A 22,434-nucleotide genomic window follows, 5' to 3' on the forward strand; every position below is an offset into this window, starting at 1 on the left:
CTGATCACATCAATGACTGCCTGCTTTTTAGGATAAAGTAAATTTTACAATGACAATTGATATAATTGACTAGCCCGTATGAATTCTATTTCACCAACAAAATCACATATCGTTACCAACAGAAAAAAAATTCTCTCTATGATTTGGTATTGAAACCGTTCAATTAAAATTAAAAGATATGCAGTACGTAATCAGCATATCTAATTACATATTAATTAATTAATTGATTATTATACGAGCATGCACACATTATATAAATAATATTAATTATAATAATACATTGAAAATTAATTAATTTACAAAAAAAAAAAAATTACTGAGAAACAAATAAATTTTCTCAAAATAATTTTAACAATCGTGTACAAACAGCGTAATAAAATTTTAATAAAATTTTTTGAGACTGGCAGTGAAGTGATTTGTAATTGAACATACTTAAAAAATAATCACAATGAGAAGAAATTTAAATTTATATGTAAATGAGTTATTGGTTAAGCAACAAAAAATACCAATACAATATAAATAGATGTATGCGTAGATAATATTAATAATAATCATATTAATAATAATAATAATAATAATAATAATAATAATAATAATAATAATAATAATAATGTTAGATTTTAGAGATTGCACCTGAGCAATCAGAAGAAGTAAAAATACATTGGTGTTAATTAAAGAGAGAAAATAGAAAAAAAATAAAAAATAACACAAAAATGCGTGATATTTAAATACACTGGGTCACCATTGTAATCAAATCAATTTCAGTATAGATTACATGATAAATACGACTAAGTCACTAACTTACTTATAATTATAACATATATATAAACCATAAACGCCTAAATTTTATATCACAAGACATTCTGTATTTTATAATAATGTCTAAGCTAAATTTTTCTAAGTCTTGAACTTTATTTTTATAATAATGAACTATTATTTTCGTTAGCCCAATGTTGTTCAATTTTTTGTCACCAGTTATAATAATAATTTAAATTAGCCATGATTTTTCAGTAATAAAAATTAATACTGACGTCAATATATTTTTAATTGTTAGTTTGTTCAGTGTCAATTTTAAAGATAAAATAAAATCCAGTAGGTACTTTTGTACAATTTTTAAAAATGAATTTTTTTATAAAGCTTGGCTCCATTCATTAGTGAATGGCACTTGATTAACGTCTAGCGCCTAGACGACAACTAAGAATAGTAATAATAATAATAATAATAATAATAATAACAATAATAATAATAATAATAATTTTTAACTCCAAACAATGGGCTTTGCAGAATTTCCTGACCATAACCGTATGACTTCGATATCAATACCGAAAGCTTGTGCATAGATTTATGATCTAACGGCACTTGAGATCTATTCCCAATAATCGAAACGTATTATTACTATTACCATTGTAATTATAATTTTATGCTGGATATAACAACAATATATATATATATATATATATATATATATATATATATATATATATATATATATATATATATATATATATATATATATATATATATATATATATAACTCTATATCTAATTTTTTCTCATATCCACATGTACATTTACATAAACACGCATACACACACACTCGCAGTCTTAATTTACCGCCAAGGATCTACCAATGTTATCTCTTTACTAACCACGTATCTACTTGACCCAGAAGATCCATGTGAACTGTGGCTGTCGTGCGAAGAGCCGTTGTGTGAGTGCAATTGTTGATGTTTGTGCGCTGAAACTGCGTTTAGAGACTGATGGTTTGATTGCGTTAATGAAGGATGATTGGATACTGATATTGAGTGACCACCACTGACTGAGGACACTACTGGATGGCTCAATGAAGGCTGCTGAGGGTGTCGTGATTGAATTGTCGAGGATCTCTGGTCATTCAGCTCACGTAACTTGCTGGATAGTCCAGCTGAGCCGTGGGCTGTTTTACTAGAACTACGGCTACCGGATGTCGTTACTGCGGCCGTTGTTGGCTGTACCGAGTGCCCAGTAACACCATCGACCTTCTCATCGGGTGGTCGCGGCAATCTTCTTCTTAGCCATGCGTGTCGAAGTGCCTTGCTGGGTGTCATCCGCTGTTCCGGATCCCACTGCAAACACTTTCGTATAAAATCCAAAAACAGTGGATCCTCACAATTCTTGAGCGCTTCTTTTAGATCCTTTGATCCTGGTGGGCCACGAATTTTACCACGTCGCGAGACTCCTCCGTGTAACAGTGTCGTACCGTGAGTAGTGGTCGTTGCTTTGCAATATCTTGGATAGCCTTTAGAGCTAAAAAATTGACGAGAACGCTTGGCATTGTCTAACAACCTTCTTGGTGGCATTCCCAGGAGCTCAATGATACACGCCAATTGGTCAGCTTCATCCTCACCAGGCAGCAAAGGAAAACCCGTTAATAATTCCGCAAGAATACATCCCAAACTCCACATATCTATTGGCATTCCATATTTAGCGCCAAGAATTACCTCTGGCGCTCGATAAAATCTACTTTGAATGTATGTATACACTCGTTGGTCCTCATAGCAACTTGAACCAAAATCGATCACCTAAAAAAAAAAAAAAAAAAAAATAAAACGACTAAAACAAAGAGACGTTAATAAAATAAAATTTAATATATTGTATTGATAAGTTAAATCTGAGATAAATAAAAATTTGATTAATATCATTACCTTAATACCACTTCGACCCTGTTGTTTCAACAATACATTCTCTGGCTTCATGTCACAGTGAATTATTTTATTTTTGTATAGGGCATCCAAACATTGAAGCAGTGAGTGCGAAAATTTTCTAACTAGTTGTAAGCTAAATCCTTGAAATTTATTTTTTTTAATAAGTTCATACAGATTTATACTAAGGAGCTCAAATGTTATACACATATGATTTCTAAATGTAAATGAATCGAACATATGAATAATGTTCATAGTATTGTCCTTATCTTGTTTTCTTAAATTAGCAAGAATACGTATTTCCTCCTGTGCCTGTCGATGAAATCGCCTTTCATTTCTCACCATTTTAAGAGCCACATGCTCATGATTTTTGTGATCATAAGCCTTTACGACTTGACCAAATGATCCTTTACCAATAACTTTAAGGACTTCATACCTGTAAGCCACATGATCATGCGGCGTATGAATATATGAACCTTGTTCATTGTCATAATTATGATTGTTGGGTAAACCCAATATTGCTGGACGTTTTTTAGCATTAGCCCCGATAAAATAAATTTGCGGATACGCAAATATTTCATTTTGTTCATACGACGTTAATTTATTAAAATAAAGCTTCACCACAATCTCCGGTGAGACTGCCATTTTCGGTATAGTCTTGTTGGAATTACTTTCAGAACGCCCGTTTTTTATCATCGGGCTGTTTGACTGACTGCTATTTGATTGCTGCGAATGGCTATTGTGATTTGTGTTGTGGGTGTTGTGACTGACATGAGAACTAAGGCTCAAATTGAGGCTGTCCGAATTACTAGTTAAATTCTGTAAGCTGTTATTAGCACTGGATCCTAAACTAGGTAAATGAGTGCTACCACTGTGGCTCGAGTGGGTGAGATGACTTGGTGGTGATTCGCCTTGCTTGGGTGCATAATTACCTGGTTTTAACGGCGGCAGATGATTATTTTCATTAGTTCCTATGTATGTTTGTGATGAGATTGCGTTCATAGGCACGAACGGAGTCGGTAGTGACAAGGGCATCTCGATTGTTCTAGCTGATAATGTTAAGCTAGACATTTGTACTTGCACAATTATTATTTAATGTTTAGTATTCTTCAGCAAGAAGGCTCAGTCATTTAAATGCACCTTCTTAATATTTAGATTCATATTTTTTGTTCTGGTTTAATTTTCATTAATTTTTATCACTCAATAATTCCCTTGATTTTTTTTCCATCCAGCTTTACTTTTTTCATTTAATCAATTGAATTTTATTGCGTCATGATTGTATAAACCTTTAATGCTATTCCATGAGATCACAAGAGTGATGTTTACTATTTTATTTTATTATTTTTTTTTTTTCTTGAGCTAAATGTGAGACATTATCTTTTTTTTGTTTAATGTGTAAATGCGAAAGACTAGAGGGTAAAAATCACTCAAATTATTTAAACATCACTTAACGTCGAGTATTGATATTATTTACTATTTATATATAATAATAAATGTTTAGAATAATCCTCACCGGTATAATTGTTGTATGATTGAGAATAGATTAGCTTCGTCTTCACTATCAATTTTTTCTTTTGTCCGCTGTATTCTTCTAACTCTTGTTGAGCGTGGTTTAGCACGTCTAATTTTATAATCTATCGTGCACGAGGGCAAACACATTATGAGCTGTCTAGCTCGTCGTAGGTTGTTGGCACTGAGCCGGCTAAGTTTGATGACTTATTCGTATTTCATTCAGCTCACTTCCTACTGTACTGGTCTACTCTACTGCTTTAAAACTTTACCAACAACACCTTCAAATGATATCCACACTTCCTAAAAGTGTTATTCTTGTCAAACTTTTAATCCTTGCTCCGTAATTGTAATTGATATTCTCCTATTACTACTGTCCACCACGTGATACTGATACCTCACGTCGACAGTAGCCATACTGTAATCAACAATTTGTCTCATTCTCCATCTCTATCATCATCAGGGACATCGTACTCATCATTTATATCATCAATGGTTCATATTATATCTCTTCTTCTTATGTAATTTATTCTCAGCTCATTATTCATTTATCCGAACAAATTTAGTCACGTACACCTGAAAATAAAAAAAAAATATTCATAAGTATTTATTGATAATTATTTTTATTTACTATATCAATTATTTTACCTGATTTTATACCACTTAAAGAAATTAATCGTAGACAATTTATTGTAATTGACCAACTCAATAATTAGTTGTAGAAATTTCCCCAGTAATTAAATGGCGCGGTAAGGTAAGAAGAAATCACTTGGCATGTATCAATTAATATAAAATATTAATAAGTAAAAAGATAATAAAACAAAATTAACACCCACGGTAAACTTTCTTTATCAGTGACCTCCACTTGCTGTTGCTGTTACTTCTAGTATCAACTGACACGTGCATTTAATTACTAATAAAAAAATTGTTTTCAACAAAAAAAATTTTTTATTTTTTCTTCCCGAAAAATCAACTGACAATTACTTATAACTTGACACAACAATAAACCCATTAGTAATTCACTTGTTCAAGTTTTAAGTTGATAAAATGTAAATAAATAAATGTTGAAAAACAGAGTAAGTAAAAAATAAATAAAAAGAATAATAATCCAGTTTATACTGCTACGTCGACAAGTACAATGATCGGACGCGCAGTAATCGTGCGCCCCTTTTTTTTATGAGGGTTTATGAGTCAACTTGTTACACGTAATTTTTAATAATTACTCTCTTTCTCTTTAAACAGGAACTGTCACTAATGTATTTAGTGTATTTATGTTGTTGTTAATGAATTGATGATAAATCGAAACAGCTGATGTGGCTTATACCTTTTTTTTTCCTAGTAATTGTTGTCTCCGAGGCCGGATATTTAAGTTAGTTGTTATCTCTTGTATCTTAAACTTTACAACAATAATCCTTCTCTCGAATGTCTCGTCTAACTGTATACATCTGAGTGACACAGGTGACGCTCAACAGTATCCTTATGCTATCATCCCTTGGGTGACAAAAAAAAACTTCAATCCCGACAATGTAGTAGTATTTATATTGTTTGATATATTGTTATGTTAATAGTGTACTTTGTTCGGCTACTTCACTCTTCGAGTTTAATACAAGTTTTCATAGATAAATTCACTAATTTTTAGGTGGAAAATTATAATAACGCATCAACTACTCCACACCCACGCGCCATCACGCGTTCAACTGTGTCCATATACAAAGGCATACAGAAATATACCACTGGAGTATTATCAACTCTTCTATACATCATACATGTGTGTATGTATGTGTATACACCTCGGATGTAATGTATGTACATAGCAGTTCAAGTTGAGAGCAAGCGAGAGAGAGCTAAAAGAAAGACATAGGGAGGGAGTTAGCTTGATGGCCTGGGCTTTTGAATACACAGATGCGCACGTCATCAGATGTTATCTCCGCCATCACTACAGGCCCAGTTCGTCTACTTGTAAATAGACGGCGCTAGTTTATTCTTAAATGGCGCACTTATTCTAAATACTTACATCCAATGATACCGAAATTAGCGGTTAGCTGTCATTTTTAAAAATTTTTTAACAAATTAATTACAATTAAAAAATGCTTCTAAAAATTTTCACTTGTAATTTGTATTAATTTTCACATGTGGAACTTTTTAATAATTTAATTGCTATAAAATTCCAAAAAAATTTTTAATATCTGTCAACTTCAGTGTTATTACATCCATGTTTTTGGAAATGACTATATAAGTCTGAATGAGAATAACACTGAAGTTAGCCGTCAGCTGTTAATTTTAAAAATTTTTTTAACAAATCAATAACAATAAGAAAATATGAAAATTACTTTAGCTGATATTTGATAATTTTAAAAAATTATCTAACAAATAAATTGTGACAAAAAAAAAATTGACATCCGGAATTAAAAAAAAAAAATAGAAAATGCAAATTTTGAAAAATAATTTTTTAAAACAGCTGACGGCTAACTTCAGTATTATTGACAGCAAAAAAAATTTCATATGATGAAATTTCAACATTCTGTAAAAAATATTTATCAAAAAAATTTTAACAAAGTGAAGAATACCAAAATAATAATTAAAAATGGAACTTTAAACAAAAATAGAACTCCCTAAAAGCTTTGACATTTAATTTAAGGTTTGTAATTTACAAGGCAGTAAAATTCCAATATAATACTCCTAAAAATAAAAACTTTACTTCCTAAATTTAATTTCAAAATAATAAAAAATATTTTTACTCCAATTTTTTTTTTTTTTTTAATTTAAAATTTTATTTGTAGGATACTTTACGGATGGATAAGTACTCGAGACCTGAAACGTTGAAATAATTAACAAATTTTGACATTTTATGTTTTAAATAAATTAAAATTAATTAGAGATGATCTAGATTATGGTAAAGTTACAACTTTTGTATAATTAAATTAATCAATAAAATTATCAAGCGCATAAGCAAGTTTTGTAAGTTCCAATAAAATATAAGGTGATATATTTTTTTTCTAACAATAATAACATAGAGTATATTTTCAGCGCATGCGCAAAAATCTTTTATTCACCATTATACTAAAAGTTTCTTTGTTTGATACATTTAAATGTGATAACACTGTCTTTCTTTATCGTTTCAGTAAGTTTCTGTTCGTAACAAAACGAGACAAGCTTCAGGAACTTGTTTGTTGTGTTAAAGCTGTGTTGGTGAATTCACAGCTGACTTTGTGTCAAAGTGCGTCGTAGTAGTTGATAAATAGAATACGAAATAACGAAATGAGCTTGACACCCAAGTCGTTTAAAGAAAAGCGATCATTTGGTAAATATATCTTTATTTAAATATCAAAATTTATCCAATAATTTATCAATTTTTATTTAGTAACATCAATAATAAGTAGTGTTGTGACAGTAGTGATTTTTTCTTATTACTGATTTTATAACAAAACGTACTGTCTTTCCACTTGACACAGCTTACATATATACGTATTCATTTTATTTCATCATATTTTTTTTCTATTATTATTATTTATTGTATTGGTGTTATTTTTTTTTCTTTGTTTGATAAATCACAATAAAACGCCTATTTGTAATTATTTAGTAAAGAGTATTATCGATATATCTATTTTTAATAGTTATTAAAATATTATTTTCTAACGATTTTATTTTAGCACAACGAGTATCTGATGTGGAATTAATTCGTGAACGTCATCCAAATAAAATACCTATTATTGTTGAACGTTACTACGGTGAAAAACAACTACCACCACCGGATAAATCTAAATTTTTGGTACCAGATCATTTGACAGTTGCGGAGTTGATTAAAATTATAAGGTATTGATTTATTATTGTTGAAATATAATTGTAGGTTTAGTGAATGAGCATCATTGAAATATAACGAAATAGTTGAAATTTTGTTTCAAAATTTTTATATAATTTTGGTATTTATTTATTTATATAATGCTGAAGTTAGCCGTCAGCTGTCAATTTTGAAAATTTTAATAACAAATCAATTACAATAAAAAAATGCTTCTAAAAATTTTAACTTGTAATTTTTATTAATTTTCACATGTGAAACTTTTTAATTAATTTTTTTTTTTTAATAATTGAATTATTATAAAATTTTAAAATAATTTTTAATGTCTGCCAACTTCAGTGTCATTTATTTATTTTATTAATTTATTTATTTAGTTATTTTATACATAATTCAAGGATTATATCTTATATTTTTAAATGGAGCACTAATGTTCATTCACTTACTAAGTTAGCCTAATTTAAATCAATAAAAAATTAAAATTAGAATAGTCATTTGTCCATGTATTGATTATTGACTATTAACAGACGAAGATTACAATTACATCCAACCCAAGCATTCTTTGTGCTTGTTAATCAAAGAAGTATGGCAAGTGGTAGCTTGACAATGGCCCAGCTTTATCAGCGAGAAAAAGATGAAGATGGATTTTTATATATGGTTTATGCAAGTCAAGAAGTTTTTGGATGTTAGTTTTATAAATTACTCCAACTGATCAAGGTATTTTATTTTATTTTATTAATTTTTGTTTTTATTTGCACTAACTCTTTAATGTATTTTATAAAAAAATTTAATAATTATTATTTTCAGATGATCATGACAATTTTACGTGATATTATTGTTAAAAACCAATATAAATTAATCATTAGATAAAAAAGAAACAAAAAATAATAAATGAAAATGTTTAAGCGAAAAAAATTCACTTTTTTTCAATTCTTTATGGTACAAAATTGTTGTGGTGCTTTCTTTGAAAAATAATGATAATGATAAGAATAATAATAATGGCGCGTGAATGGATTTCAAAATGAGTGCATGGTTAATCAACACGAGTACACTTATATCGTTGCAATCAGCATCATCATCATCATCATCATCATCATCATCATCATCATCATCATCATTATCATTAGAAATACATAATTATATATTATATTAATATAATAATACTAATAATAACAATATTAAATTCAAATATTGATCTTGAAAATACCTTCGTAAAAGTTAGCAAGGTAGTCTGATACTAGAATAATAAAGAAAAAATAAATCTCAATTAAATAATTAAGATCTAGTGTGATTCACAACAGAAACAATTTAATGCTTTCTCTACAGAATAATTAATCACATATATAATATACAAATTTAATATATGAATACAACAAATAAATATATTGATGGTTTTAATTGATCAAAAGAATATAATAAATATTTACAATTAATTATAAATAAATAAATAATAAATGAATTTTAACTCATAGAGTAAAAACGAAATCGTCCAGCAATTAAATCGATTTCATTTTTTTATAATTTTTCATATAAAAATCTATTTATCAATAATTAAAAATTATACTGCTAACAAAAAGCAAATTAAATACACAAAGAGGCTCTGATTATTTTTTTTTGTCAAACTTTTCGATACCTGACAATTTCATATAATTATTTTTATTATATTATGTACATTTTTTACTTATAACTTATGACTTTTCAAAGTGTATTAAAAAAAGAAAAACAGGATTTATATAATAGGGCATACATTATAATTATATCTGCGTGAATATGTAAATAATAAATATATTGAATGAAATATGTATAAATGGTCTACATAAATGTCAATGAAAAATTCTAAATAGATAAAATGTACCTATGGAAGTCTTTTATTTTTATTATTTCAAAAAAATAACCCTATATATATATATTATATAAAATTACACTGAAGTTGACAGACATTAGAAATTTTTTTATAATTTTTTAGCAATTATAAATGATTATGAAAAAAATTTAATTAAAAAATTTCACGTCTGAAAATATAAAAAAAAATTATTAGTAAAAATTTTTTTAAGTTTAGTTTAGTTTAGTAAGCTAAATTTAATATGAAAATGAATGAAATTAAATTTAGCTGTCACTTCACAATTGTTTTTATTTTTTTTAACAAATAAATTTCAGCAAAAAAAAAATTATTAAAAAAATGGACTTGTAGAAATTTTAATAAATTAAAAAATGCAATTTTTTCAAAATTTTAGAACAAATTTTTTTGTTAAAAAAAATTAAAAAATTGTTAAGTGACAGCTAACTTTAATGTCATGAAAATGAAGTTAGCCGACCTTTCAAAATTTCTAGGAATTTTTTATTGAAAAAATTTCAATTAAACAATTAAAAAAAAATTGTCACATGTAAAAAACTTGAAAAACTATAAGTGCAATTTTTCAGAAATATCTTTTTAGTTATAATTTAATTAATAAAAAAAAATCAAAAATTTTTAGACGTCTGTTAACTTCAGTGTCATTAGTATTAAAGAATAATTTAAAATTTGGCGGGTTTTTAAATCAATAACTGGAGCGCCAATCAAACGACATCTTGACTCTTGCGCTTAACTATACATGAGCAGTACTACTTAAGAAAGTATATATTAAGTTTCCTTGTCTCTCATAAACTTTTCTCGGATGTACATGTTTTGATAGGAAAGAGAGCGAGAACGAGTTTTATCTGTAGTGTAATAGAAATTAGAAGAAGTAAAGGCGGACAAGAGGACAAGCCTGGAAACAGAATAGAACGAGAAGTCACGACTAATGCACCTGGGCCGTGTGGTTTTAGCTCCACGAGCCAGTCACCATACCCCCAGTAAACGGAACAAGGAGAGAGATAACACGACAATAGGCAGGAGTAGAAAAGAGTTAAGTAGAGTAGAGTGGAATGAGTGTGGCTCTGGCTCGTGTGTCGGACTGACGAGGGAGGAGAAGAGCAAAGGGCGTACGAATGACTGAAGTTGACCTGGGGACTGGCAGCGGCAACAGCAGCAGTGGAGGCACATCACGGTGAGTGCTACAGGTTACCTGTATATAGATAGAGTTGAGTTGCGTACACCTGTGTGTGCAAGATTGCCTGTTTTGTTACCTTTAACTCTTTCCCCGCATTCTATTCAGAGCTGATTCTGGCTGTGTATGTGTTCGTTATGTTCGTTCATGTAAGTGTCTTTCTACTCCCTGTACTCTGATGTCGTCTACTTTACTCACATTAGTGTCTCGTCTTCTTTCAGTGTTATATATATTTAATATATACATTCTCTACTCTACAACATCAGTATCATCATCAATATAGAGTTGACTGACGTTCAACTACACGGACAATAAACTTAAACGTGATATTGTGGCAAATGTGCATTACACCCACTAGTCTTATATTTAATCAACGTCTCAAATCAAATTTTAGGCTTATAATCACCAGGATAAAAAATTTATTATATTTTGATGCTGTTGATTCGCGCGTACAAACCTAAACAGTATCCAAATGCGCTGACACTAATATCTTTACAAACAGGTAGTGTATTATTTTTAATTTTAATATTTTTAAATTATTTTATTAAATATATAATAATAAAAAATATTATTATTGTTATAGGTTTCCGTAAAAGTGAATTAATATAATTTATTTTGATTTAATAATTAGGTGGGTTGGTTGTTTTTATTCAATTTATATATAATTTGTATATTTATATTCATACTGCTGTGAACTATTATATATTAAATAATATTGTGCAGAATGTAAGTAAAGACGCTGATCTGGCACGCCACCGAAAGGAAAGACACGAAATGGCTACTCAGACTTACGTTTTTTTAAACTCCGTGACCTTTTCGTGTTACCTAGGTGCGGTGTGTATGATACGTTACCTCGTCACAGGTATAATACGTGTCAAGTTGTTTGACCCGCCCACACTTATCATTTTTATTGTTTTAATGCAATATATATATATATATATATATATATATATATATATATATATATATATATATATATATGTTCTTCTCTTTGTTTAATATACATTTGTATGTATATGTTTATTTAACTCCCTCTTTTTTTTTTTCTGAATCATTACTAGCCGTGACATTTTTATGCTGTATGATATTTCGTGTTGAAATAATCCGTAAAAAAAGAGCTAATAACAAAAAAAAAATGTTTGTAAAAAAACGCACGATTTAATCATTTATTATCAAAGTTCACAGCACGTTAATATAAACGTAGGAGTTAGATTGTGTTGATGTTAAGTCGAGGCATCTTTTCCTTACCGTAAAAAGTAAGAAAAGAAAATAATAAAATAAGAAAAAAATGCCGCCAACCAAGCGAGAAAATGAGAGCGAAGGGAACGGTTTTATTAATATTTTCTAGAAGAAGGGGAATATTTGTATTAATACAAGTATATTTCTTATAAATTACAGAATAATTATAAATTATTATAATATTTAATTTAATTTAAATTACTAGAGCGATTAAATAAATTGATGTATATTATATATTTTATTATATAAAATGTATTTATTTTTTATCATTAAAGGTGTGTGCATACGTGTTGTTGTCTCAGCTTTTGACTGAAAAACAATATGGACAGAGAGTTGGATAAATGTGACAGTGACAATTTGAATGACGGTGAGGTCGAACGTAAAGGAGAAGTTGAGTTCCATGACCTGAGCTATCGCCGTAATATGGATTATTCTGTTGATCCCGATAGCGAGGTAATAATATTTTCTTGTTTATTTAAACTATTTTAAATTGATACAACTTATTTTTTTTTTTTATCATAGAATAAATCGATGTATTTATTTATTATTAAAATTTTTTTATATTTAATTTTACAGAGAGATATTGAACGCGATCAAAATAATCATTCTGATATGTTAGATGAGAAGGTTGATTACAAAATGGGAAGAGACTTCCGGAGTTTAGGACACCATCGCAATATAGTTCATTTACACAGTGGTATTGAACACTTGAATAATACTGATGTTGAGGTACTTATTTTTATTCTTGACATCAATCTGTCTGTCTAGTAAATAAAATGTTATAATTTTTCTATTTATTTATTGACAGGTAAAATTAGCAAGAGATGTTAGAGGTTCTTTAGGCCTTGGGTTATCGTTAGAAATATGTGTTGTTTGCGGCGACCGTGCGAGTGGTCGACATTACGGTGCGATAAGTTGTGAAGGATGCAAAGGATTTTTTAAACGGAGTATTCGTAAACAACTGGGTTATCAGTGTCGAGGAAGTAAATCCTGCGAGGTCACAAAACATCACAGAAATCGTTGTCAATACTGTCGACTTCAAAAATGCTTGGCAATGGGAATGAGAAGTGACTGTGAGTTACTTTTTTCTTTTTATAAATATTGATTTTTTTTTTTTTTTTTTTTTTTTAAATAAATACATTGAAGAGCAGTTAGAGAATAAATAGAAATAATTGGTTATTTAATTGCGGAATATAATAAACATAAGCAAGCTTGGGGTGTTACAGCGGTACAGCATGAGCGAAAACCAGTCCTAGGCGAAGCAGCAGCTACAAAATTGAGTAATCGAAGTGCGAGAGTTAAACCAGAGCCTCAACAAGCTGCACCCGAGACCGCTCCTATTTGGGAACCACCAGAAAGTCCAAGTGCCGAAGACCAAAGTAGTGACAGTGATTTGAGTGATGCATTGACACTGGCACGTGACCGTATGCTCATTTCACATGCGCTCGAGGGAATGGCTAAACTCATTGGTGATGTAAGAGAGATAGTATATTAAAATTACATTTGTTTGTTTGTTATTATGAATTATTTATTAGTTCGCATTATTAACCCAAGGTTAATTTTTTAAAACAGAGTGTAAATGGATCCGATGAGCCAGAAGAGGAGTGGACTGGCCAGCTTTTATTCGAGCGGCACACAGTCTTTGAATTACGGGCACCTAGCCCAGCTCCAGCATATTTATCAATACACTATATTTGTGAAAGCGCCGCGAGATTATTATTTTTGTCCGTACACTGGGCACGAGGAATCCCCGCTTTTCAAGCTCTCCCGTAAGTATTGATTTTAGTTGATTTTTTTTTTTTTTTTTTTTTTTGTAAATAATACCTTTAATCTCTTGTAAGCCGCTTATCGTGTTCGTAATTGGATACATGTATTTTATATAGATCGGATGTCCAGACTTCCCTGGTACGGAGTTCATGGGGTCAGTTGTTTACTTTAGGGCTTGCACAATGTGCGTACACTTTGTCACTACCCAGTATTTTAACGTCAATTATCAATCATCTGCAGGCGAGTATCGCTCAGGAAAAAATAACAGCCAGCAAAGTTAAATTGATAACAGAACACATATGTAGACTACAAGATTGTGTTAGTTCACTACATAAAATGCAGGTTGACTCAACGGAGTACGCCTACCTCAAGGCTTTAACGCTCTTCAGTTCAGGTAAGTCAACCGCTATGACATTATATACGTCAGTGGTTAATACCATTGATTAGTTTGCCATTACCTTATTCGGAATATCATTTATAATGTTACGATAATTACTTATTATTTTTTTTTTATTATTATATTATGAAATAGACAATATCCTGGCTGACGCTTGGCGTAAAAAGGTTGAAGTGCTGCAGGAGGCAGCATGGACTGAATTGCAGCAACGTATAGGATCAGATCGACTACCTCGACTATTAATGAAACTAGCTCCGCTTCGTGCTATAAACCCACGTGTTTTAGAAGATTTATTTTTCGCGGGTCTTATTGGCAGAGTTAGCGTAGCTAGTGTGGTGCCTTATATACTTGGTATGCAGGATTGTAAAACAGAATCAGATGCCCAAATGGTATGACAATTATTATTTGTGCAATGCCAATCGTTACCTAAGAGTAAGGATTAATTGTTATTAAATTTAATAATCGAGGATTTATTTTATACAATAAATTAACTTTATGAGTATTTTTATTTTTTTTTTTAAATTATCTGAAGGCATTGTTGATAAGTTGATAAATAGACTTAAATAATAACGTTATTTCCAAATTCACTGAGAGACTTAATTAGAATTTAGATGATTATCTTCATTATAATAAAATTGTTGACGAATTGTTGACTTTATTATTAGTAATTTAATAAATATATTTCATATTTTTTTAAATTATAATTAATATACACAGTGTTGTTGCTCAATGTGTATTCATTAAAAGTTGTTCAACCTTTTATATGTATATAAATATACATATAAGGAATATATGAGCATTGAAAATATTTTGATAAATAGTTGAAGAAAATTTTTTTAATAATGATTAATTATAAAAATGCATTTTCGATTGGGTTTTAATGATAATCATAACAATAACTATTATGATAAGAATTTAAACTTCGATGTAAGTATTTTTGAGTATAAAAAATATATATAGTGATATATATTTTTTTGGTGGAAAATGAAAAGAAAATAAGTATAAATGTTAGAGAGTAAAGTTAAATTTATTTAGTGTTGTACCTGTTGAATTTAATTTTGTTTCATTATTGTAATACTTATACGTCATTTATTAATATTATTATTATTATTATTATTATTATTATTATTAATTATGATATTATCTAATATTTTTCATATTATACCCGAGAGAATTTTCCACGAGAAAGGGATTGAGCGTTCCTTTTTTTAATACTTCCTTGTAAGTTATTATTATAAGATAAAATAATTGGAGAAGCAATAAGTACATAATAATTAGGCAAGCATCTAGACATGTTTATAACTCATTTAATTATAGTCAAGTGATAATTTAAATTCTATTGAATTTCAAGGATGCCAAATTTTAGACAAAACTATAATTGATAATCATTTCATTAACACTGAAAATCTTTTTTACTCTAATTAGAATGATGTTCAATTATAATATACATATTAATTTGTTTCTTTACATAAATATAAATTAAGGGGCTATTCTAGTCTACAAGCATCAATTTCAGGTCATTTTTTGAAGTGCCGTAAAAAAAAGGCAATGAATATTTTTATTATCCATTTTTTATGAGTTCTTAAAAAAATTACCTGAAATTCATGCTTCTAAAAACTAGAATACCCCCTAACTAAAAAAATAGTTATAACTGTGAATAACTTGATATAATGAACTAATATGTAAAGATTGTACATGGTATTTATATGTACATTTTTTTTTTCATCAGTTAATGTATATTATCATTTAATAATTAAGAATTTACTTTAGTAAATTACTAAGCTATAATTATTAGTCGACATAATTTAAATGTATAATGATGAAGGTGATAAATACGTTTCTCTTTCTTTGCTCCAGATATATTTAGCTGTCAAGTGTAAGACTTTAGTTACAAATTGTTATTGTTGTTACGTGGATAATAATAATACAAGTAAATCTAACTGAAGGTTGAAATAACTAATTACGGTAAAGGTATTAAAAAATGATTAAATATTGATAACTATGTACAGAAAATTATTAAAAAAAAAAAAAAAAAATTGTGCCTACTGATAATAATTATTAAATGTGATTAAATTTTGTAATTATCCAATTACAAGTTATTGAATAAAACCTGAATTGAAAAATAAAAAATTTTTATTCTTTTCATATTTTACCGCTCAATTTTTAGGAGTAAAAATTTTTTTTTAATTGTTCACTATTTGAAATTAAAATATATTTAAAGAACAAGATTACACTGGATATCACCCTAGATTATATTAAGTGAAAAAATTTTCAGATAGTAGCTAGTATAATCTGTATTATAATGAGTGTAATCTGGATTATAATGAGAATAATCCAGATTATAATGACTATAATCTGGATTTTAATGAGTATAATCTGGATTTTTTTAACTATCTGAAATTTTTTTTTACCACGGATATCACTGAGTATAATCTGAGATGATATCCAGTGTCATCTTGTTCTTTCCATGTAATATATACTTTTAAATTTGTAATGAAAAATTTAAGTTGAAAAAATTTTTTAAAAATGAAAGTATTTTTTTAAATAAAAGAGGTATAGTGACGGCCCTGAAGATGAGTCATCTTTAGATTTTCCAGCATACTTGGTCAGAGATTGTACATCACCTCTTCATCAACATCATCTCCAACTTACATTTAACACTCTTTTTAGTTCCAAGTCATCAAGAAGTGACAAAGTGCAGCAGAACAGGTGTTAAACTAAACAGCTTTATAAATTAAATAAAAAATTATAAATATTTCAAGTGACATATTTTAAAATAATATTATTATAAATCATCAATAAGTACCAGTGAGTGTACACCCCAGTCAATTTGAAATTGAAGCATTCCCCAACAAAGAACACGAAGAGTAAGAACGAAGAATCACGATCATCAAGCCAACAGCGCAAACGCGGTATTGTACCCACACAACTTATATCCCTATTTATATATATTAACACATAACTAACATACACAATAAGTCTACGCTTTTCAATAATTATTTTAAAATTCAGTTTCAGTATCAGCTGAGATTTTAAAATGTACAGAACTCAGTTTGTTGGTTCACGCCAATATTTAAATCTTAAAACATTTAAATAATTGAAATTATTTTATTTTTTTATAATTAACTACAGTGCGGTAGTTATTAGAATAATTAATGTAATTATTGTAATTATTTAATGAGTATAGTTATAATTGTGTGATTTTGTGACAATAATTAGGCCTTTTGTGGATTATTTTCCGTGATAATCGACAGGTGCTTTACACCTCCGCAATTTAGCAAGTGATGTATGACCATGAACGAATTCTTAGAATTTGACGACACCGTATAAACCTTTAATTACACTTGGTAAATTTAATAATTATTTATTTACTTATCAAGTAACATAACAATTACGCTATCTAGAAAAAATAACAATAATGAACAATGAATAATAAAACTCCAATCATGTTTATTAATTTCTTCTGTTGCTGAGGTTATAAACTGTTCATTGAATTAAAAACTCACTTTACTGTCAATAATAATAATAATAATAATAATAATAATAATAATAATAATAATAATAATAATAATAATAATAATAATAATAAAAAACAGTTAGTATTTGTTATAAATAATAATAATAATAATAATTTATCACTACAAATAATTGTTTCTTCCTGTCACATTTTAATATAAATTCTATATTTGGTTATGCGGTAGTCGCATTACGTCAACATAACTTTATACATATGTACACAAATTCTTTTCTTTGATTTTTGATAGAAAAAATTAAGATTTTTACAACGATATTGTATCTTCAAATATTTAATACGGTAATACTTATAAATCAGCGTTATTTATTTAATCATTTTTAAAAAATTCTAATACTGCTGATTCATCAAATCACTGATGTATTTTTATTTTAAAAATATTACCATAATTTTATTTTATTAAATTTTTTATAACCATTAATTTTTTTTAATTCATTTATTTTCAGCGCCACGTTGTTTAAAATTTTGTTTAATTTTGGAGAAAATAAAAGCAAGAATTATTTTTTGGAGCTTCAAGTTTATTAATCTTTCACAGAATCATACAATTGAGAAAAATAAAAAAAAAAAATTTTTTTTTTAAGTAAATAAAAGGATTCAAGCATCAATGTCCAAGTCAATGTCTAGCTGGACCTTTTGGAGGTCAATTATTAATTTATAAAAATTTTTAAAATAATATACATGTTATTAAATATTTATTTTCATGTCCGTGTCGCAGTGTCGCTTTATGTACCTTTTTATATGTATGACATACGTACTTTTAAATGTAATGTCATATTTATCTTATCAATTAGAAATCGATATAAAAATAACTATCTCACAACGCATCATTGTTTATTTTATCGAATGTATTTTATACATTGTCACAATTGCTTTAGATTATCTCGTCAGAAATAAAATTTATTTTTTTTTCGTAAAAATAATAATATTTTTAACGGGACTAATAATCAATAAACGCTTACTAATTCAAAAAATGCTGAGCTAACTAATAAATAAATAACAATTAATTATGTATTATGTAATGACACTGAAGTTGAAAGACATCTAAACAGAAAAAAAAATTTACTTGAACCCAGTAAATAATTTTAAAAAATTTCTTCTTAATTTGAGTAAAAAAATTCTTAAACTAAGAAATTTGTCTTGGTTTAAGTAAACTTTACTTAATTCAAGAATTTTTGTCTTGATTCAAGTTAATTTTTTTTTCAGTGTAATAATTTTTAGAATTTTTTTAACAAACAAATTATAGCAAAAAAATTTTATTTAAAAATTTTATCTTTAGAAGCTCTGAAAAATTTTATAAATTACATTTTTACAATTCATTTTCTATGCCTAGTTCATTTTTCAAAAAAAAAAAAAAAAAAAAAAAAAAAAAAAAAAAAAAATTGTCAAGTGTCTGCTAACTTCAGCCTCATATTATGTATTACAAATATTTGATTGATGACTCATTCAAATGAAAGTAGAAATGACTAATTTAAATTTATATTTTTGTCTCTAACAGAAAGCCAAGGCGTGTTGGACGATTAGACGTTACGACAAAGCCAAAAGGAAAAAAAAAACGCTCTAAGAAAGTGGATCACCCAGGTAGCATCATTGAGAAAGAAGAAGGCCACACCAGTACTAATAATAATAACACCTGTAAACATAATAATAATAACAATAAAATAACTGAAGAAGAAAATAACAGTAAAGAAAAAAAACCCCAAGAGGTGTTGAAAAAAAATATGGATTTTCCAACATCAAGATTAGAAGATCGAGTACCTAAAGAAACACCTATTACAGATGATTATGAAATAAGTAATCATGTACTTGGGCTTGGTATCAATGGACAAGTTGTTGAGTGCTATGATAAAAATACTAGAGAAAAATATGCCCTAAAGGTAATTAGTAATTGTTTATTATTTTATTATCACTAGGTCAAAGTTGAGTGCTTGTATTTATTGAGAGATTGTCTGACAAATTGTCTGACCGATAGATTTATTAGTCATTAGTAAATATAAAACGAAATTAAGATGTTTGTATAATTACGCATCATCGATATTCGTAAAATTGATCAAGTTGGGTTTGGTTGAATTGAGACTGCTGGTCTCCCGTCATCGTCTATTTTTATACACTAATATAAGTGATTTTCCTCTCAATGATTCGGTTTTATAACCGGAAAATAAAGCTCACGGTTCAATGAAACGAATCGACAAGAGCGATAAGATGATAAATTAAAAAAAAAAAATTTTTTTTTTCATTTAACAATTTTTAATATTGATACTGTGATACATCAAAGGAAAATTTCATTTTCTATGTTGATCATTTCAATATCATGCTTCTGATACATTATTTATTTATTCATAATTTTTTTATCCTAGGTACTATATGACTGTATGAAAGCAAGGAGAGAAGTTGAATTACACTGGAGAGCTTCTAATTGTAAACATATTGTACAAGTTAAAGATGTTTATGAAAATACTTACGGCGGAAATAAATGTCTGCTTGTAGTAATGGAATGGTAATATTAATATTTTATAAATACTTTTTATTTAATGTTCAATTAAATTATTATTAAATAAATATTTATCAGCATGGAGGGTGGTGAACTCTTTCAACGGATACAAGATCGGCAAGACGGTGCCTTTACTGAAAGAGGTAAAAAAAATATTACCTTTGCATAATATCAGTATGTTATTTTATTTACTTTTCTTATTATGTATTATAGAAGCTGCACAAATAATGTACGGAATTTGTCTTGCGGTGAAGCATCTCCACGACATTAACATTGCTCACAGAGATCTTAAACCTGAAAATCTTTTGTACTCAAAATTAGGTAAATACAATGATAATAATGTTAAAAAAATAATGGAATTTTTTACTTAGAAATTTTTTGTTTACTCTGTATATAAAATTTTATTTTATTATTTTTTACTAGAAAATCGAACGCGCTTTGCGCGCTTCTGTCAAAATTTTTATTATTGACAATTTAATTAATTAATTTTTTTACAAATTTCACTCGTTACCCTGATAGCCAGCTTAACTATAATTTACTCTGCAAATAGACGTCAAAACTTGCTGTACAAGTATTTCAGTCAATTTGTAATAAAATTGAAAGAAAATTCAACTATAAGTTTGATTTTTAACTTGTATTCAAATTGCGGCCGTAGATTTTCATCAATTTGCTTTTTAATAATAATAATAAATTTTTAATAAAGGATTTTTTTTTTTTTTTTTTTTTTTTTTTTTAGATAGCTCAGGAGTACTGAAATTAACAGACTTTGGTTTTGCCAAAGAGACTAATATTAAAAATACATTACAAACGCCATGCTATACACCTTATTATGTCGGTCAGTGGAAAAAATAATTAAATTAAAAGAAAAAATATTTTCTCTTAAGCACTATTAAGTAATTTTATTTATTTAAAAAAATTTCAGCTCCTGAAGTGCTGGGAGCAGAAAAATACGACAAAAGCTGTGATATCTGGTCGTTGGGAGTGATAATGTACATTTTATTATGCGGTTTTCCGCCGTTCTACAGCAACCACGGTTTAGCGATTTCACCAGGAATGAAGAAGAGAATACGTTTAGGACAGTATGATTTTCCAGCTCCAGAATGGGAGCACGTAAGCACTGAAGCGCGAGATCTTATTAAAGGAATGTTGCGTACAGATCCAGCAGAACGATTTACCATCGAAGATGTTATGAGAAATCATTGGATTTGTGTATGTATTTTAAATTTAAATTTCACTTTCTACTTTCTAATTTTTAATTTATTTATTTGATAAATTATAGAAACATACAGAAGTACCGCCAACGCCGCTGCATACCGGGCGAGTATTGCGCGAAGGAGAAGAACTTTGGCCTGAAGTACAAGAAGAAATGACACGATCCCTCGCGACGATGCGTGTCGATTACGATGCCGCCAATTTAAAACAATTAGACAATTCAAATAATCCATTGTTGATTAAACGTCGACGAGCGAAACAGGCCGCCGCTATGGGAACACCCTTGTCTCCTACACCCGCCTCATAAGAGTCTATTAACTATTTAATTGATCTAATCAATCATCTAATGATTATAAAATGTCTGTATACGACAATTAGAATTGTTGATGTTTTAATTACGATAGCTTATTGCTAATGTATTGACAATATCGTAAAAAACACCGCCCACTGTGCAGCTATTTTATAATATACTTATATAAAATATATTAATTAATCATGTATACAAATATATATTTTAACTACAAAATTATTCACATTAGCTTAGCGTGGCCTAGATTGTCAAACAATATTATTGAAGAATATGAAGAATAAGTTTTTAGAAAATAATGAATTTAATTAATTATTAGCGTGTTACAAATTTAATTGTGATACAATTTTCAATTAATGGCACTAATATTATTTTATTAAGTGTCCTAATTATAAAAAAATTAAATAACATCTACGACCGTCCAATGTTTGCATTTTTTTTTTTTTACAATCGTAAATTATAAATACGAAATTGAATAGTGGA

The 22,434-nt window shown here is 28.3% G+C and overlaps 4 protein-coding genes across 11 annotated transcripts; 3 read left to right on the forward strand and 1 right to left on the reverse strand.

The window, feature by feature from the left end:
• Window positions 1–1,492: 1,492 nt before the first annotated feature.
• LOC141527135 (dual specificity tyrosine-phosphorylation-regulated kinase 2) lies at window positions 1,493–6,199 on the reverse strand. The gene is made up of 4 exons (XM_074242453.1): window positions 4,839–6,199; window positions 4,195–4,766; window positions 2,685–4,090; window positions 1,493–2,561 (listed from the first exon to the last, which is right to left on the reverse strand). Exons 3-4 carry the CDS (start codon window positions 3,750–3,752, stop codon window positions 1,611–1,613), a joined length of 2,019 nt encoding a protein of 672 aa, XP_074098554.1. The 5' UTR covers window positions 3,753–4,090; window positions 4,195–4,766; window positions 4,839–6,199; the 3' UTR covers window positions 1,493–1,610.
• A 1,131-nt stretch (window positions 6,200–7,330) lies between these two features.
• On the forward strand, window positions 7,331–9,842 carry LOC141527136 (microtubule-associated protein 1 light chain 3 alpha). The gene is made up of 4 exons (XM_074242454.1): window positions 7,331–7,491; window positions 7,841–8,003; window positions 8,511–8,700; window positions 8,791–9,842. The coding sequence occupies exons 1-3, from the start codon at window positions 7,449–7,451 to the stop codon at window positions 8,671–8,673; spliced, it is 369 nt and encodes a 122-aa protein (XP_074098555.1). The 5' UTR covers window positions 7,331–7,448; the 3' UTR covers window positions 8,674–8,700; window positions 8,791–9,842.
• A 772-nt stretch (window positions 9,843–10,614) lies between these two features.
• Window positions 10,615–16,545, forward strand: LOC141527315 (nuclear receptor subfamily 2 group C member 1-A-like). Of its 6 annotated transcripts, none has more exons than XM_074242728.1 (10): window positions 10,616–11,009; window positions 11,231–11,511; window positions 11,593–11,640; window positions 12,524–12,701; window positions 12,825–12,977; window positions 13,057–13,321; window positions 13,460–13,722; window positions 13,821–14,017; window positions 14,132–14,409; window positions 14,548–16,545. In XM_074242728.1, exons 4-10 carry the CDS (start codon window positions 12,570–12,572, stop codon window positions 14,805–14,807), a joined length of 1,548 nt encoding a protein of 515 aa, XP_074098829.1. In that variant the 5' UTR covers window positions 10,616–11,009; window positions 11,231–11,511; window positions 11,593–11,640; window positions 12,524–12,569; the 3' UTR covers window positions 14,808–16,545. The 6 variants fall into 6 exon arrangements, with proteins under 6 accessions (XP_074098832.1, XP_074098833.1, XP_074098829.1 ...); XM_074242730.1 differs by having other exon boundaries at window positions 11,404–11,511; XM_074242733.1 differs by having other exon boundaries at window positions 10,620–11,009; window positions 13,475–13,722.
• Window positions 16,546–17,126: 581 nt separating this feature from the next.
• Window positions 17,127–22,266, forward strand: LOC141527089 (MAP kinase-activated protein kinase 2-like). Of its 3 annotated transcripts, XM_074242373.1 has the most exons (9): window positions 17,428–17,759; window positions 18,391–18,583; window positions 19,440–19,818; window positions 20,299–20,438; window positions 20,511–20,575; window positions 20,646–20,753; window positions 21,169–21,267; window positions 21,355–21,641; window positions 21,712–22,266. In XM_074242373.1, exons 2-9 carry the CDS (start codon window positions 18,549–18,551, stop codon window positions 21,949–21,951), a joined length of 1,353 nt encoding a protein of 450 aa, XP_074098474.1. In that variant the 5' UTR covers window positions 17,428–17,759; window positions 18,391–18,548; the 3' UTR covers window positions 21,952–22,266. The 3 variants fall into 3 exon arrangements, with proteins under 3 accessions (XP_074098476.1, XP_074098474.1, XP_074098475.1); XM_074242375.1 differs by lacking the exons at window positions 17,428–17,759; window positions 18,391–18,583 and adding an exon at window positions 17,127–17,324; XM_074242374.1 differs by lacking the exon at window positions 18,391–18,583 and having other exon boundaries at window positions 17,430–17,759.
• Window positions 22,267–22,434: the final 168 nt, after the last annotated feature.

Source organism: Cotesia typhae, unplaced genomic scaffold (assembly GCF_013202065.1).
Source record: "Cotesia typhae breed Kobodo isofemale line unplaced genomic scaffold, CoteBio_Ctyphae contig_4, whole genome shotgun sequence".
Classification (NCBI taxonomy): Eukaryota; Metazoa; Arthropoda; class Insecta; order Hymenoptera; family Braconidae; genus Cotesia; species Cotesia typhae.

Bases quoted from the DNA above. Each gene is read 5' to 3' on its own strand.
- LOC141527135 (XM_074242453.1), bottom strand. From the start codon at position 3,752: ATGTCTAGCTTAACATTATCAGCTAGAACAATCGAGATGCCCTTGTCA. The intron at 2,562-2,684 runs GTAATGATATTA...TTTTTTTTTTAG, and splicing joins AGGGTCGAAGTGGTATTAAG to GTGATCGATTTTGGTTCAAG.
- LOC141527136 (XM_074242454.1), top strand. From the start codon at position 7,449: ATGAGCTTGACACCCAAGTCGTTTAAAGAAAAGCGATCATTTG. The intron at 7,492-7,840 runs GTAAATATATCT...ATTTTATTTTAG, and splicing joins TAAAGAAAAGCGATCATTTG to CACAACGAGTATCTGATGTG. The intron at 8,004-8,510 runs GTATTGATTTAT...GACTATTAACAG, and splicing joins GAGTTGATTAAAATTATAAG to ACGAAGATTACAATTACATC.
- LOC141527315 (XM_074242731.1), top strand. From the start codon at position 12,570: ATGGACAGAGAGTTGGATAAATGTGACAGTGACAATTTGAATGACGGT. The intron at 12,702-12,824 runs GTAATAATATTT...TTAATTTTACAG, and splicing joins CTGTTGATCCCGATAGCGAG to AGAGATATTGAACGCGATCA. The intron at 14,410-14,547 runs GTAAGTCAACCG...ATTATGAAATAG, and splicing joins TTTAACGCTCTTCAGTTCAG to ACAATATCCTGGCTGACGCT.
- LOC141527089 (XM_074242373.1), top strand. From the start codon at position 18,549: ATGTCCAAGTCAATGTCTAGCTGGACCTTTTGGAG. The intron at 18,584-19,439 runs GTCAATTATTAA...TGTCTCTAACAG, and splicing joins TCTAGCTGGACCTTTTGGAG to AAAGCCAAGGCGTGTTGGAC. The intron at 20,754-21,168 runs GTAAATACAATG...TTTTTTTTTTAG, and splicing joins TCTTTTGTACTCAAAATTAG to ATAGCTCAGGAGTACTGAAA.